At 56.5% G+C, this 16513-nt stretch overlaps 1 protein-coding gene across 1 annotated transcript; it reads right to left on the minus strand.

The window, feature by feature from the left end:
- Positions 1-662: 662 nt before the first annotated feature.
- Positions 663-15805, minus strand: LOC104073157 (L-gulonolactone oxidase-like). The gene is made up of 12 exons (XM_009572839.1): positions 15788-15805; positions 15307-15408; positions 14535-14660; positions 13241-13335; positions 11563-11653; positions 10692-10877; positions 3935-4042; positions 3427-3503; positions 2372-2521; positions 1847-2011; positions 1281-1371; positions 663-951 (listed from the first exon to the last, which is right to left on the minus strand). The coding sequence occupies exons 1-12, from the start codon at positions 15803-15805 to the stop codon at positions 823-825; spliced, it is 1338 nt and encodes a 445-aa protein (XP_009571134.1). The 3' UTR covers positions 663-822.
- Positions 15806-16513: the final 708 nt, after the last annotated feature.

Below are 16513 nucleotides of genomic sequence, written 5' to 3' on the forward strand. Positions count from 1 at the left end.
ATGGCCCCTTCCCCATCTCTTGGCGATGCAAGCGGGACTTGGACCGGCACCGTTCAGATTGGTCTAGCAGGGATGGTTTTTAGGAGAGGAGGGACAGGAGCATGGGCATCATGCCGCTGGATCCTGAGGAGCATCTCCTGCAGGTTTTGGCAGCTGCGGTCCCACCTGGGAGAGGACACAGGCCTGCTTTCCCTTACACCAAAACGAGCCAGACGGGGGAGGACCTGGCAGGCAGCCTCTTCCTCCCAAAATCTGCCTGCGTGCCTCTGCGAGGGGAGATGGCCTGAGCTCAAGGACGCGGATGGCACCAGCCCCAGGCAGACAACGCCAAATTGGGTGGCAATGTTGATTTGCTGGAGGGTAGGAAGGCTCTGCAGAGGGACCTGGACAGGCTGGATCGACCCCCGCGGTGGGGCTGTACAGGGGCACCAAGCCCCTTCCCCAGTCCCCAGGGGACCTCCATCGGACACGTGCCCGGGCTGAAAGCACAGGCTCAGATAAGGTCTGCTCAAAGGTCTTTATTGAGATGTTGGCTTGGACAGGAGGCACTTGGGGCTGTACAGGTCTCGGGGGGACAGGGACATGATCCCCCCCAAGCTGCTGGTTTCCAGGAGAGATTTCCAGGCACCGCAGAGCTGTGTTAGCATCGAGGTCAGAGCAAGCCCCTGCCCCTGGGGCCAGCCCTCGCTGCCTGCCATCATGACAGATGAGGGCAGAGCTGGGGGTGCAGCACCTTGGGACCACGGAGGACCATGAGCTTTGGGGTGTCCCGAGAATTGGGGGTGATGGCTGATTTTTCCTCCATCCCCTGCATTGCCCCCATCAGTAAAACACCTTTTCCAGGTAGGCGTTCAGGAAGATCCCCGCGGGGTCCAGCTTCTCCCGGACAGAGCAGAATTTGGGGAAGGCTGGGTACATCTTCTCAAAGTCCTTCCGGGTGCAGCTGTGAGCCTTCAGGAGAGAAAGTGTCCGAGGGGGCTGCCCATCACTGGGGAACGTGTCGCTGGCCCTGGACCCCCACCACCATGTGCTGTGGGAAGCCCCTGCAAAAGTGGTGGGACCTCCATCCCCTTATCTACGTGCCCAGGGTGGGTAGCAAACAGGGGAACACCATCTCCTCGTGGCACCCATCCCCCTCTGAGACCAGCCTGATGTGGAGGCCCTTCCATGATCCCCACTCAACTGCAAACCCCCCCTCCCATGAGGAGCCGCGATGGAGAAGGGGAAGGGACCCCCCTTCCGCAGACCCTCTCCTCCCAGAGGAGTGGGGCTGTCGGTACCTTTGCCCAGTGTGGTCTCCCACCGTGCTTCTTCATGATGCCCTCGTAGGTCAGCCAGTAGTTGAGGTGGGGGACGTTCTTCCCGTAGGGCCTGGGCAAGGAGGGCATTAGCTGGGGCTGTGGGGGGATTTGCACACCCAGGAAACCTCCCCAAGAAACCCCCACCTGGGGAGAAGGACAACCCCAGGGACCCATCACGAGCTCTTTGAGCAGCACCGGGTGATGGAAACCCTCTGGGAACCAGCATGCCACCAGTACTTGGCCAGTGGACCCTCACGTAGGACAACATCCTCAAGAAACAGGGGTGGGTGGCTCTAGGGTGCTCCAAGGCCACCCCATCTCTTCTGGCTTGGTGCCTGCAAATGTCTGAGTGGGGTGAGCGGGCAAAGGTGCAGGAGCTCATTCGACCCAGCTCTCCAGTGCCAGCCGAGAGCTGGTGTCGGTGTCTTTGAGCCGTGCATTTGCTGCTGCTGGGTCTCTGGGCATGGCTCCCAGTGCACCAGCACACTGACCTGGGGAGGAGGAGGAGGAGGAGGAGACGGAGGTGGAATGGGGACATGGCTCACCTGTACATGATGATGTTCATGTAGCAGCTGTCTCGCTGGAAGCAGGGACTCAGCCAGATCTCATCCCCCCGAGCGAAGCGCACCTCCACGGGGTAGTGAGCCACCATCTTGGGGTTGTTCTCCAAGGCGGCTTTCAGCTCCAGCAAGGCTTCCTTCGTCTTCTCACTGCCCAGGGGAAGCCCCCAGCCCCGGTTAATGGGCACAACCAGCTCCCTTCAGGTTTGAACCCCCATCCCCACAGCTCCATCCCTGGCCCCAGGGATGGCTTGGCATGTCCCAGCACATCCCTCCCATTGCTTTGGGCTCACAAAGCCCCAAGACATGGTGTGGCATGGATTTGGTACCCCAGGACAGGGATGCAGAAAGGTCCCCATGCTAAGCTTGCAGGTGCCTCCTAGCCAGGTCCCTTTCTCCATGGCTTTGCTCCTGCCCCAGGCAGCCTGGGCTGGGGCAGAGCACAGGCAGGGGATGGCATGTGGTTCGGGCACTGAGCCCGGCTGGGGATGGACAAGGAGAGCCATTTACATGGGGATGGCCCAGTCTTGAACGTGCTGCTTGAAGCGACACTCATAGTTGAAGATCTTGTAGCTGATGGCAATATTCTCCACCCGGGAGCTGAAGAGGAGCCAGAAGAAGAAGCGGTTGATCCAGCACACCAAGCTGGGCACGAAGGTGCTGCAGGGGAGAGAGCAGGAGGTGAGATCTGACCCCAGAGCTGCTGCCCAGGGATTTGCCAAGGGCAGGCTGTGAGCTCTGATGCCGCAAGCCACAGCCCAGGATGCTGGGCAAAGGGATGCCCTCTCAAGAGGCTGTAAGCAAAGCAGCAAAGCTGCAATTCTCCAAGGGTGCTGGAGCCCATGGGGTCCTGCAGCCCTGCCGGGAGCTCGCCTGTGCTCACCCCACCTGATCTTGGATCTTGCACCCTTGCTCTCAGCTCCCTCCTCCTCTTGCTGCAAGCTAGAAAAGGGGTGCTCGGTCATCACCTTCCCTCCCCCTTGAGACCTCAGTGCCTCCCAGGCTGTGCACTGGGCATCCTCGCACTGGGGGACTGAGAGCTACTGGGGACAGGGTGGAGTAGCAGGGTGGACCCCTTGGCAGAGTCCTAAGTGGCCACAGTCCCTCTTCTCCCTCTTCACGGAGTCCAGCCCGGCTCTCCTGTGCCACCAGGGTACCGCTTCCCAGCCTAGCCTCCACGACCTGGCTGGATCTCCTCTCGTGGAGTGAGGTGCTCAGGACATGCTCACAGCCAACACCGTTCCCCAAAAAAGCTCCTTTGCTGCTGCAAACCCGCGTCGCCTCGGCACGCTGCTCCATCTCCATGCACACGAGAGGGCAGTGCAGCCCCAGACATCAATCCCAGCCCAAACCCGCTCCTCCTGCACAGGAGCTTGCTTGGAGGAGAACAAGCATCTCCTTCTTCCCCGGGGATGGGCGTCACAATCCTCCCTTGCCATCTTCCCTAGGACTCCCAGCACAGGTTTCAATGTAGTGATGCAGAGAACAGATCTGGATGAAGCCAGCCCTGGACAAACCTCCCCGACCCCACTTGTCCCCAACTGCTGCCCAGAGCATGCTCCTACCTGATCCAAAGCAGAAACTCCAGCAAATAATAGCCAACAGCATAGTCCCACAACCAGCTGGCGGAGGAAGAGGGGGGCTGCAAAACCAAGCAGAGGAAGATGATGGTTGTTAGGGACTAGCAGGATTTGCAGCTTTCTTGTCCACGGGCATGAAGGTGGGAGCACATGCCCGGACCAGGACCAAGCTGGGAGCGGGGATTTGGAGAAGGGCACCCCAGGACTCCCCAGATTTCGCTCCCGTGATGAAACAGGGCCACATCCAGCCCCAGAAAGAGACCAGGCTTTGTCATGAGGGTGCTAAGAGCTTGGACAGCCCCAGCTGCATCTGTGACCCCCAGACCGTGGAGCTTGGGCAGAGTCCAGCCCAGCCCCAAAATGCTGTTTCCCTGCTCAGCCACCCCAGCAGCCCTTGCACCGCAAGCCCATCCTAAAACGCCGTCTCTGGAAGGGCACCCAGCTTTGTGCACGGGCCCTTCTCCCATCATGCATGGAGCCCGGTGGGACCTGCCTTGGTGGTGGGGTCCTGATAGATGACACTGACGTTCTCGCTGTGAGGGAACCACAGGAATCGGAAGTATTGGGATCTCTTCAGGTGGTCCTCGAGGTGATCGAGGACCTGCAACAACCAGAGAAACAGGGGCTTGTTGGTGATTGTTCCCCCCCGGAGCAGGGATCCCAGGGGATGGAGGCACCTCAGGAAACTCCGAGGGATGCTGGGGCAGGTCCAAGGAGTCTGCCTGCAGAGTCTCAGCGAGCCCTGGGTTGAAGAGGAGTCAATACAGCCCAGCCATGCACCAAGGGGCTAACAGAGACCATGGACCCGACATTTGGGGAAGGGAACGGGGCATGCCTGTTGTCTCCTCTGCCTCGGCCGTGGCAGAGCTCCCCATCCTGAAGATGCTGCTGGGGCTGCATCTGGCACATGTCCGAGCTCAGACCCTGCGTCCTCCCGCAGTCATACCTCTGCAGTCCCCAAACTGCTCCGTCAGGCATTACCAGACATGAGGCAGCACAGACATCAGCCATACAGCAGGGCATGCTGAGGGCTTCTGAAATCCACCTCCTGGTCCAGCGTCAGGGATGCCCTCCCCAGCTTTCACATCCTGGCAGCACATCCCTTTGCAGCTCTGGAGCCCCAGAGCAACGGGGGATGGAGCCGGGATGCAACGGGGCACGGAGCCCGGACGCGTTACATGGCCCCGTCCCAGAGACGTCCCCTGCTTCAAATGCAGAATTGCCAAATTATTCATAAAGACGCAAAAAAGAGCTTTAAGAAAGGCAGCTCCCTCGGTTGAGCTGCCTGCCAGCCGAGGCATGGGGAGTCTGAGCGGGCAGGGGACAGGCAGGACACTGCAGGTGATGGGGCTCGAGGGGGTGACCGCAGCCCCGGGACATACTCAGCCTGTTCCCAGGGCCACCGGGGTCCTGTCCCAGGGGTACTGGGAGGAAACCCCGCTGCCTGAGACAGCAGCACCCGCAGAAATGAAAAGACCCTTCAGCCCTCATCCCTTCTCCCTGCCTGTGCGTGCCAAGGGTGGAGGGACCCCGTGCTCACCCCCTGCCCGGTGCTATCTCAGCCGGATCAGCACCTCTCCCTCTTGCAAACAGCCTCTCCAACCACCCCCTGCTCCTCCTGCAGAGATCTCCCATAGCTTTGCAGAAAGACTTAAAAACCCAGCAGCTTTGCTTCAAGGAGTTTGCTTGACCCAGGAGAAGATGCAATGACCCATGGATATAACCCCAGGAAGGTCACGGCAACCTTAGCTGTGAAGCTGCTCCTTTCCGGCTGGGTTATTTGAGTTATTTGTCTTAATGAGCTATTAATCACCAGGCTGGGCTGCTTTAGCACCGAGCATCTTGCTGTGACCCTGCCATAAGGTGAGGGTCTTTGTGGGGTTTCACTGCCATAATGCCGTGGTCCCGTTAAAGCAGGGAGGATGGGAAGACAAATAGTGTGTTCCTGCAATTGGTGAGAATTAATGCTAATGCTGTTGTCTTCATCTTCACATCTCCAGCTCCCAAAAAGCCACAAAATCTCTCTAAGGTGTTCCCAAAACAGCCTATTTTCTGGCCAGAAAAGTTCTTACGTTGGATACAGTTAACGATTGTGCAAGTAGAAGCAGGACAAAAGCCACGACCCCACGTTTTCCCCGGTTTGGTTTAGGAACAAATGCATCGAGCAGCTAAAACACGTGGGGAAAAGAAGGATGCAGCTTTCCCAAGGTGATCCTGCCAACGCCTGTTTGTCTTCCAGCCGCCGCGCTTGAGCGCAGAAGCAAATTGCTAGCGGGGCGACCTTTTCAATGTGCGCTTTTGATCCTTGTGATAGAGGAATATCGGTCTGAAGAAAATAAGCCCGCGACTTTGTAGGATAATTACAGCGCAGCGGGCAAGGGCTGAAGGCAGCGAGCGAGCCGGCTTTGGGAGTCCTTGGGGACGTTGTCTGCTGGCTGAGTGCCGGAGTCGGAGGCAGAGGTCAGGCGGTGGAAATCTCCTTGCTGTAACGTGGCCAACGCATGCAACGGAGATGATGCTCTCCAGCAGAGACTCAGGGGATTTTGCTCGTCTTTGCTTCCCTCCCGGGAGCCCAAAACAAATCCCTTTGCTTCATAAAGGCCGGGTCAAAAGAAGTCGCTTCCTTTCTTGCTTGCAAACACCCTCGAGAGCTCGTTGAGCTGAGGGTCAGGCACCCCGCCTGCTGCAACGCAGGTTTGGTTGCTCCAGATGGTCCTCGGGGAAAGGACAAGCGGCAGATGTGGCACTTCTTCACCCACCAGGTCGCTACGCTGTGCAAGTCTGCAGGTGGTTAAAAGTTTGCATGGGTTCAGAAGCAGATCAGAGATCTTCCTGGATGAGAAACTCATTGCCTTACTACATATATACAAACCACTTCCAGCTCAAGAAGTCTCAAAGCTGCAAAGATCAGGGGAAGAAGTGCCGTATCCGAGTCTGACCCATCCTCATCCTCGGCTGGGGCAAGGGGAGGCCGACTCCATCCCTGCCACCATCCAGGGATGCTCTGCAGGTCTCTCTGGTGACCTCAGCTGTGCAACGAACCCTCTCGGTCCCGTGCCTTGTTCCTGGTCATCGTCAGCAGCTAGAGCAGCTGAGTTTATCCCAGTGATAAAGATAATCACAAGGCCAGAAAAGAAAGCATGCAGATCTTACATAACCACAAATCCAAGCCTGGCTCCTCTGACACATATATTATTTGCAATGTCTTAGATAACTCGGGCTTAAATATTTCAAGCAAGCTGCTCCCTTGCCATTATTCTCTTCCGCCTCGCTGGGCCACTCGACATGAAAGCCAGAGATCTGGAAGCAGGCAAGGAACAGCAATGACCGAGAATTGATAATGGCATTAATATTTATAGAGTGCATTCTTGTTTCACCCTCCTAACAGCCCCGAGGGACGGGGAAAGATGGGCTGAGCTGTGCAGGGGGCACAGCCCGGGCAGATGATGCTGAGCAGGGTAAAGCTCAGCCTGGGCTACCTGCCCTGCTCAGGACAGCACGTAAGCTTAAGTTTCCTATCTAAAAGGCAGGTTAGGAGGTGTAAAACAACACTCAACCTGGCAATTTGGCTGAGGAAAAGTGCTAGAGGATGCAGCGAAGGTCCGAGCAGTCTGGCAGGGTGGGTGAGGACCAAGCCCTAAGGAGCTGGCAGGCTCCCACCACATTTAAACATATTTAAATGCATTTAAAGCGGGGAACTCGCTGCTGCAGGACACCAGGGAAGTCGCAGGAAGCAAAGCAGTTCACAGCCATTAAACACTTGGAACTGGAAACACCAGTAATGAACTCACTGCAGGCTGGAGAAATATCTTAGCGGGTTTCCCTTATTCCTCTGTCTTCCCTTCCCACTCCCAGGAAAAGTAAGACCCTGAAGTGCTCCAGCTCTCGACTGCTCCGGTGCAGATGCTCTTAGGGGGGTGACAGCAGGCAGGCAGACACGCTAAGGGACTCGGGTAACGTGCACGGACCTCTCTGTCCACCTCCCCGGTCAGCCCAGCCGCCCACGGCACAGCACAAGGACCAGTGGGTTGCTTTGCATCAGGGCTTACGAAGAAGATACAGCAAACGTGTGTTAAATTCACATTCGTGGCGGTGTTCGAGCCACCCCAACGGGGCACTGAATAATTCAGTCCTTAAAAAATTAAGGACAGTGTTCCTCACAGCTTTACTAGTGCTGCAGCTCTGATCAATCCTGCAACAAATTTTGCCGCTTTTGTCCAAGGACTATTTATTTTTCATGAGCCCGACTTAACAAAGGCTTGTGCTGTCGTTAGCCAGGGCTGGAACTGGACCTGTGAGACCCAAATGAGACAACGGATGAGGATGCTTCTGAGGATGCACCAGCGGGGACGTCAGGCCACAGGAGGACAAAGATGATCAGTGGTTGAAGCAGATCCAAGCTCCTGGAGAGGTTCCTTTCCACTACCACCGATTTCTTCCTCCTGATGGACTTTGTGCCTCAGTTTCCCCATCCAGAAATCTAATTTTTTTGTGAATACGGTGAGTCCACACAGCGTTTAGACGTCCACCAGGTCTGTCAACTTGCAGCTGGCCCCTTCTCTGTAGGCTTTAGCCTGTGCGATGCTGCAGCCTCCAGCGATGATCTGGTGCCAGAGACCTGGGACGAGCTGGATCACTGCTCAGCTCAAGGCAGTAGGTCACATCCTGATACGGCAGCTGTGCCAGGCTGTCCCAGCCATGGAGGGGCTGAGCATCAGATGGTACGGCTCGCTCCATCTGACTTCCCAGCACTGTGAGGGTGGGAGGGCTCCAAGGAAATGCATCCAGCAGTTAAAAGGAGTTTATATAACGGCAGAGACAGGGAAAGTTGGGTTTGATGTGTTCCCAGGAGAAAGAATTCCTTCAAATCGCTCTGTAGAAATGCCCACGGGGCCTTCAAAATGCTTTCAGAGGGAACCGGATCGCACCCACCATTGGCCACAGAGCCACGTGGAGACTCGAGCTCATAAAGCCCAAGAGATGCACTGCCCCAAAAAAGGGCATTTCATGCCTCTTTCGAGGGAAATCAGCCTGGTTCAGCCTGGTTCCTGCCAGGGATGGAAAGCTTGGCTGGAGGAAACCACTCTCCAGCACGGAGCATCTCTCTACCAGCATCCCAGGACACCATCCCCAGTGCCTCAGCCCTGTAGTGAACAAGGACCTACACTTCTCATGCTCTCCATGGCCAACCAAGTGCCCTTTCATGGGCTACAGGCAAGATGGGGTCTTCAGGAGGGACATGGTCACGAAGAGGGGACGGATGGCGGGACAGCAAGAGAACTTGCTGAGGACACAGCATGTGAAGCCTCCAGAGTCATGCAAGATCCTGATCTACAAAAGAGCAGGTCAGAAACCCTCCTCAGAAAGCCACCTCCCTTGGGGATGTCCCAGACGGGCCAGTCACTACCGCCATACACCTTAGTCTGGGTGATTTGGACCTTTGGCAAGACGGAGATGAACAAGTCCAGTAGCAACATGACAACTGGTTTAAAGGGAGTTTTCCATTCCACGACCCAAATGCAACTGTGGGTTTAGATGCTGATAAGGGATTTGTTCAGTCTGGTCCTTGAAATGTGTCACCCATCACACTCCTCCTCATCCCCAGCACGGTTCGTCCCAAGTTCAACTCAAAAAAAGAGTTAAACCCAACTTCACGCTGGGAGATGGAGAGCCCCATCCCAAAAAATACCCAGACCTCACAGACAAGAAAGGACCGAGTTATTATCAAAAGCACAAGATGCTCATGGACTATTTTAAGTCGCCCATCTGTCGCTGGGAAAAAAAAAGGCTCTCTGTTAGCCGAGCAGCAGGAGACAACGAGATGGGAGACGACACTTCCTCGGAGAGCACACGGCTTGTGGGAGTCCTCTCCTCCGGGACCCAGCTAGGCACTGCCTGCCTCCAGGGACGCTGCCTCGGCGCAGGCACGGTCTTCTCCCTCTCCTTGCTTAGTCCAGGCAGCACATCAGCTCGTCAGACCAGTCCAGGATTTCCAGCAAGGCCAATTTTCTCCAGCTGGAACATTAAATCTGCATTAGGCTTAATCATGCGTGCCTGGAGTTACCAGATCTCCGCTGACCTGCCGGCGCCTGCGAACACCGGGTTAAACGGAGCAGAGGCGTTGGCTGATCCATCTCACGGTGACATTTCCCACGGACAGAAGCAAGCGCCAAGGGCGGCAGCGCTGACGCCTGCGGGCTCCTTCAGCGTCTCTAACTTGATTGCGCTGGAGCCTCTATGCTTGGAGGCTGCCCAGGGAAGACGAAGCTGACGGCTACGGGCAAACCTCCATCCCTGCTCCGGTGGGACCGCTGGCACCGCAGAGCCCGAAGCAGCTCCCCACCGCTGCGGCTGCCCTTCCCCTCGCTTATCCCTGCCTCACGAGATGGGGGAACAGTTTAAAACCCACGGGGTTGTATGCAGGGCATAGACCATAGCTGGAAGAGGGGGTCCGATTTCTGTCACCTCTGGGCTGAGTCAGGCAGGGGACAATTGATGCTGAGATGTGAGGATGATGCTGCAGAAAGGCCAGGACACAGGGACGTCGGCAGGGGTCTCGTTGTCCAGCCTTTTTCCTAAGGAGGGCACTGGCTGTCCTCCCAGAGGGCACGCACCTTGCCAGCCCCAAATCTGAATCGGAGGTGAAACCAAGAAGAGCAGGAGAAGCGTCTTCACCCTCCTCTCCCCTGCCGCGGTCCCACTGGTGGCACGCAGCTCCTGCCGGCCAACTCGAGCCCAGCCAGGAGGTCTCTCCTGAGCAGGAGCCCTCTGCTCTCTGGGGTCATAGAGTCACAGAACGGTTTGGGTGGGAAGGGACCTTTAAAGGCCATCCAGTCCAACCCCCTGCCGCGGGCAGGGACATCTTCAACTAGATCAGGTTGCTCAGAGCCCTGTCCAACCTGACCTTGAATGTTCCCAGGGACGGGGCATCCACCACCTCTCTGGGCAACCTGGGCCAGGGTTTCACCACCCTCAGAGTAAACAATTTCTTCCTTCTATCTAGTCTGAATCTCCCCTCTTCTAGTTTAAAACCATTCCCCCTTGTCCTGTCGCAACAGGCCCTGCTAAAAAGTCTGTCCCCACCTTTCCTATAAGCACACTATGAAGATGTACAAGGAGTGCAACCTACACACACCTGTGGGATTTTCTACCAGAGCGTAACCACTTCCCAGTCTCCCTCCAACCACGTCACCTCACCAAGAACTTTGCTTATCCCCAAGGAGGCTTCAAAAGCATCGCCCACATCGTACCTCGGTGAGGGTGGAGGGGAAGGCCACCTCGTGCAGGTGGAACTGGGGCACGCACTGGAAGGTGACCGTGAGCACGATGCCCAGGCAGCCGAGGTGCAGGCGGGCAGCCTGGAAGATGTCCGCGTTGGTGGACTCGGAGCACTCCAGGATCTCCCCGGAGGCTGTCAGCAGTGTGAGTGCTACGACCTGCCGAGAGGGGAGCAAAGCCTCAGCGAGAGTTCAGTGTGTCCCATCTCCATGTCGAGACCCTGCATTCACCCCAAACCTTAAGGCTGGGGGCTAAGCAGGGAGAACCCCCGTACCACGACCGGCATCACAGGGTGCTTTCTGGTGACCCCCCCTCCTGCCACCTTTGATGTAGTGACATAAAAGGATCCTTCTCTGGGGGATGCTAGGAAAAGCCATCAAATAAAGAAGTAAAACTCCCCCAAATGACTTCACTTCTCTATAACCACGGGTGGAATCGCTGTACAGGATTTGAGCTAGGAGTGGAGGATTTTTATCACTGTCTAGTTAAAAATAGACCTGGGCCCTGCAGAAAGGTTTGGTTTTGGGGGGTTCCAATAAAAGAAAAACTGCTTTCCTCTGGTACAGAGCTTATTCATCGGATTATAAGACCATAAAGCACATAGACAGAGGAGTTTTGGGCTGGATCATGTTTTGGCTGGCAGATGAGGAGGTCCCACCGTGCATGGGGGACTTGGGGGTCACCCATAGCAGCCCCATCCCGGGGGGCTTGCTGAGTACAGTGTGCCCCTTCCTTACCCCAGGGCTGGGCACACCAGACCCAAACGCAGTGATGGGACGTCTCCCCTGAAGCCCTCAAGCTGCTGATGTCCGTGCATCGACACGCTCCCAACTCGTGTCTCACCTGGGTGGGGAGGATGCCGTGCTTGATCCCGGTGTTGTGCGTCCCCGTCCCGATCACACCGGCCGCTGCCACCTCAGAAACGGCTCCTAAGCTGGGGGCAGATGAAGGGGCTGGTGAGGACCTGAGCATGTGGAAGATGGTGTGGAGCACAGCCCACCATGCCAGGCATAATGCTGTGTTCAGACCCCATGTGCAGGTACAGAGTCCCCCAGGACATGCCCCCTGCCCCAACGAGCAAGGTTTTCCACCCTTCTGGGTACCCTGCAGCAACGGGTGGGTTCGTTGGCCACGTGTACACGTCTCCATGGGACATATCTATCAGGATGCCACTATAGTCCACAGGGAGGAAGAGGTGACTGGTGAGTGCAGGTCACCGTGGTCAACTCAGCTGTGTCCCATCTCACAAGTCCCTGTCTCTCCCCATCAGCCTGGAGGGACTCGCTGCGGTGGAGACATCCCTCCCATACACAGTTAGAGCATGGGGTGAGGAACCTGGGTTTATCCCAGAAATATCACTGCGGAGCAGGGCTGGAAGCAGCATCTGCAAGCATGAGGTCTGCAGACCGAGGTCTGTCCCTCCAACCATGGCCAAGGTGGGCACATAGGGGATGGCAGAAGGTTAAAGCAAACAGTATGCTGTTCCTGTCGTTTCCCCCAACTACTCCTCCAGCTTCCAACAGCTGGGGAGCAGGGACCTCCTGAACCAGATGTGGTTTCTATGGCCATTGCAACCATCAGAGGATTCCTCCTCCGTGAAGGAGTCCTGCTCACCCCATGCACACCACTGGCCATCTGGTCAGGTGGGGCTTATTTCTCTGAACCCTCACCGCAGCCCTGGCCAGGGCTCTGACAAACCGACCTCTTGTATTGACTGAGGAACACAGATACTGAGCTATAGGCTGTAATTGAAAAGCAATTTCTTCCCTGAGGTCAGCAAATGAAAGAGATTGAGTGTGAGAAATGCTCTCCGTGGCTATTTCCTTTGCAAACCCCTTTCCGAGCGTGGCTCTCTCCAAGCCCTTGGCAAGACCCCCTCTGCAAGGGAGAACCACGCGTGTTGGAGGCAGAGGGATCAGCTGTGATCTGTTCAAGGCATCCCATCCTCTGCCCCCGGATTGCCCTGGATCCCCAGCCCATCACTTCCACCTCCTCTTCTAAGGACACCAGACATCCCAAAGCAATGCAGAGCAAAGCCTCTCCCATGCCTCCTGCTAAGATATTCCAATGGCTAATTGCCCTTCGCCATCAAAAACTCATTTCTAGCCTAATTTTGTCTACCATCAGCCTCCTTTGCCTGGAGCTGCTTGCTGTTAGCCTCTGCCCCACGCAAGACATGCCTAGGAGGGGTGCTCTCATCTTTTTAGAGCCAGGGAGCACAGAGTTTTCCTTCATGACGTGGAAAGGACCAGCCTGGTGGGTGCAGCGAGAATATAGGGTTGATACGGGGATAAAGGTTCCCCTTGTCCAACCTCTTGCTCCAAGCTACTCCATCGTGGGGATGTTGACCTGCGGTCTGCAGGACCCTGGTGGAAGACCAAATCCTGAAGTAAACACCCCTCTTCTGCAGTAAAAGCTCTTCAAACATCCCTGTTTTGCCATGTCCCAGCACTTGACCTGGGGCAAGGATGGACACCTTGGAGGACACCCAGGAACAGCCCCATGCACGTGTCCCACTCACTTGGCCAGGGCCAGCCCGTGCTTGCTCAGCTCAACGTTCAGATCTGAGAGGAAAATCCCACCTTCCACCGTCACCTGCTGCTTCTCCTTGTCCACCTGCAAAGGATGGGATGGGAGGGGAGAGGGGAAGGTCACACAGCTTGAAGGAGAAACACTCCATGGAAAACACCTCTGCTCTTACCAATGCATTGATAACGTCTATACGGGAGAGCCGCGTACCACGAGGGCCTTGCTCCATCCTGAGCTGGAGCTGCTGCCTCTCTGAGACCTTCACCCAACCCAAACCTCATCCAACCCAATGGTGCCACTGGTTCCCGTCCCTGGTCCAGCCCCTGCTCCCCTCTGCTCTCCCCAGTCTCAGGGGTGTGTAACCTCTCCCATAACTTCTCTGAGGTGTTGGTCAATGCAAGGGAGAAGACACCCCCCCAGCAAAGCTCTACCTTCAGCAAACCTCTCTGCTCGGCCCTCCTGCCTTGCTCAGCCAGCTTCAGCCAGCTCCTGGTGGAAGGACAGCTTACCACCATTAGGGGCCATTCATCCCGCTTCTGATAGACAGAGCTGTCAGGGAGGGAGCCGCTCCTTAATTAATTATTGCTGTTAATTACCAGCAATGATCCAGCTCTCAGAATATGCTGCCACAGTCAGGATTGTTCATCTTCAGCTGCGCACATACACACACATACAGAAAGACATGTGCATAGATATGCACAAATGCATGCATGCACACACATACATGCGTGCATATGTGTGCACGCACACACGACAGGCATGCACACACACACACGTGCATGCACGCATGACACACAGGCATGCACACATGCACGGAGTCGGTTCTCTCACTGTTTATAACCAGCCAGCCACGCAGCCCCAGTAAGAGCCCAGTATCTCCCTGCACCTCCAAGGTCTGGATGCAAAGCGAAGCACAGAAAAAGCCTCTCCCTCTCAGCAGCTCTCGTTTTCCCAGAGTTGTTCAGGATATGATCCAGAGGCAACCAGCAAGAGCTGGTTCCTTCCCAGTGTCATCAAATGGAGCAATCTCCCATGGGGATGTTCCCCACCTGAGGCAGGAACAAACCATGGACCATGAACATCTAGCCGGGTCTTTGCCCAGCCTGGCACCCAGGGTCTGGTTTGGGAAAACTCCTGGCTGTGAGGAGAGGACCTCTCCATCCTTTCACCTCCCACCCTGGGTACAGCAGTGTTGGTGCGATGCCTCCCAGCCCTCGGTGGCTGCATGAACAGGGGTGCCACCACGTTTCAGGGCCACCATGCCACCTCCCAGAAACCAGTCTCACCTTGAGGACCCTGTTCATCTTCCCCATCTGGATCATGAAGTCATCGGTGCAGGCGATGTCCGAAGGAGAGTGGCCGCCCCCCACCACCTTCACCCTCTTGTTCCGCTGCCTGGCCATCTCCAGGATCTGCGGAGACAACAGGCAGCCCTGAGCATCCAACATCTCCCTCAAAGCCGTGTGCTAAGGGCAGTGCCAGAGGCACTGTGAGACGTCCCAAGCTAAAATCTCACCCATGGTTGACATCCATTTACTTGGATAACTCATCATCTGGGGTTAAAACCACACCTGGAGCCCAGACACCTTCGAAGACAGCCCTTGGGATCATCCTTGGGGGTTGGACCAGATGACCTTTAAAGGTTCCTTCTAACCCAAAGCATTCTGTGATTCTATGATCCCAAAAGAGGTGATGCCCACCTGAGACACCCTAGGATGACAGAGGCATCTTTGGGGTGACAAAAGTGACACAGGACTCCCACCCCTGAGCATGGCAGCTGATGGCAGCACCCCAGAAGGATGCCAGATGCTGATGCCCAAGGAACAAAGTCCAACTGGGGCCAGGCATGCCGGTTTTCTGCATCTTTTAGGTGTTTGACACATCTGCTGGAGAAAATGTGCAGTTCAGTAGGATGGGCCATCTCCTGGGGCTAAGGGCAGGACTCATGCTGTCACCATCTGTGACCTCTCTGACTGAACATGATGGAGCATCACAGCCCTCCCTGGCTTTTCCTCTCCTCATTTCTAACAGGTTGTCTCCTGGAAGCACCCTCCTTACCTCCCGGATCTCCTCCACCGAGGTGGGCTGGAAGTACAGCTCCGGAGAGGAGCCATAGGTCTTGGCCCAGTTCTGGAACTTGACTCCTCCTTGGCCGTGAACCTGGACCAAAAACAAGAACTAAAGCAGAAGAAAGCAAGTGTCTCCCCTGCTTTTCCACACAGCTCATCCTTTGTCTGCCAAGACCATTGCACCAGAGCCAGGTTTCCAAAAGGATTAATTATTTATGGACACAGAGGTTCATCTCATCAACCCCTTGAGTCCATAGAGCAGAGATGGCTCCATGTGAGTAAGTCAGCCCGGGCTTCCTTTGCAGTCAGTGGGGAGAAGTGGGAGAACCCCCTGGGCTATTTGGGACATCTCCCTCGAGCGCAGCCCATCCCTTCCTCCTACAGCACGATGTGTGCTGGGGTCCTTTTGGTCTGCATGGCCTCTTCTGCTCTGGTTTCCTCTCAGACCTGGTCTCGGCACCCATACCTACCTCATGGCCCATGGGCATGGCCTCACATCCCACTGTCCCCAGACGGCCTCATCATGAGGGGCTGACTGGGACCAGGTTGGGACCTCCCTCCAACCTCAGCCACCCACGCTGAGACACTGTCCCCAGCTCTGGCACAAAGGGGTGCAGCCAAAAGCCCCAGCCCCAGCCCATCTCCAGGCAGGGCTCAACCCAAGGCAGGGCATCCCCAGGGCGGTTTGGATGGGTCCTGGCTGGACGGGACAGTTTCTCCCTGGCCGTGACCAGCCCAGCTGGGGCTTGGGCAAGGAAGGACCTGGCGTGGGGTTGGGCACCAAGCCCCAGAGAAGATGGTGAATCCCCCTGCCCCAAGCAGGACTGGCCCAACGTGCTGTCCCACCAACACAACACGTGTCCCACCTTGGCTGCGGGAGATGATTTATTCCCCTTGCCACCTCCTGTGGTCTCCTTCCTCCCATCCCCCCCCAGCCTCCTCTCCATCAGCAAACCCTCCACCTTCCACCTTCCACCTTCCCACCCAGGCTCCCCCCTCTGCCCTCAGCTCATTTTCCTTCTCCCCATCTCTATGTTGGGTTCAGCTCCCGTCCAAAAAGTAGACCCCAAAACGGGCCAAACTTCTCCAGGGGTTCTCCCAAGGGTGCCTGCAGCATCCCTGCCCCCCTTCCCCACCACCCCAGCTCCCCCAGGCTACTTTTAGGGGCTGGGCAGGGCAGGGACAGTGGATGGCCC

Source organism: Fulmarus glacialis, unplaced genomic scaffold, assembly GCF_000690835.1.
Source record: "Fulmarus glacialis isolate BGI_N327 unplaced genomic scaffold, ASM69083v1 scaffold2872, whole genome shotgun sequence".
Taxonomy (NCBI): domain Eukaryota; kingdom Metazoa; phylum Chordata; class Aves; order Procellariiformes; family Procellariidae; genus Fulmarus; species Fulmarus glacialis.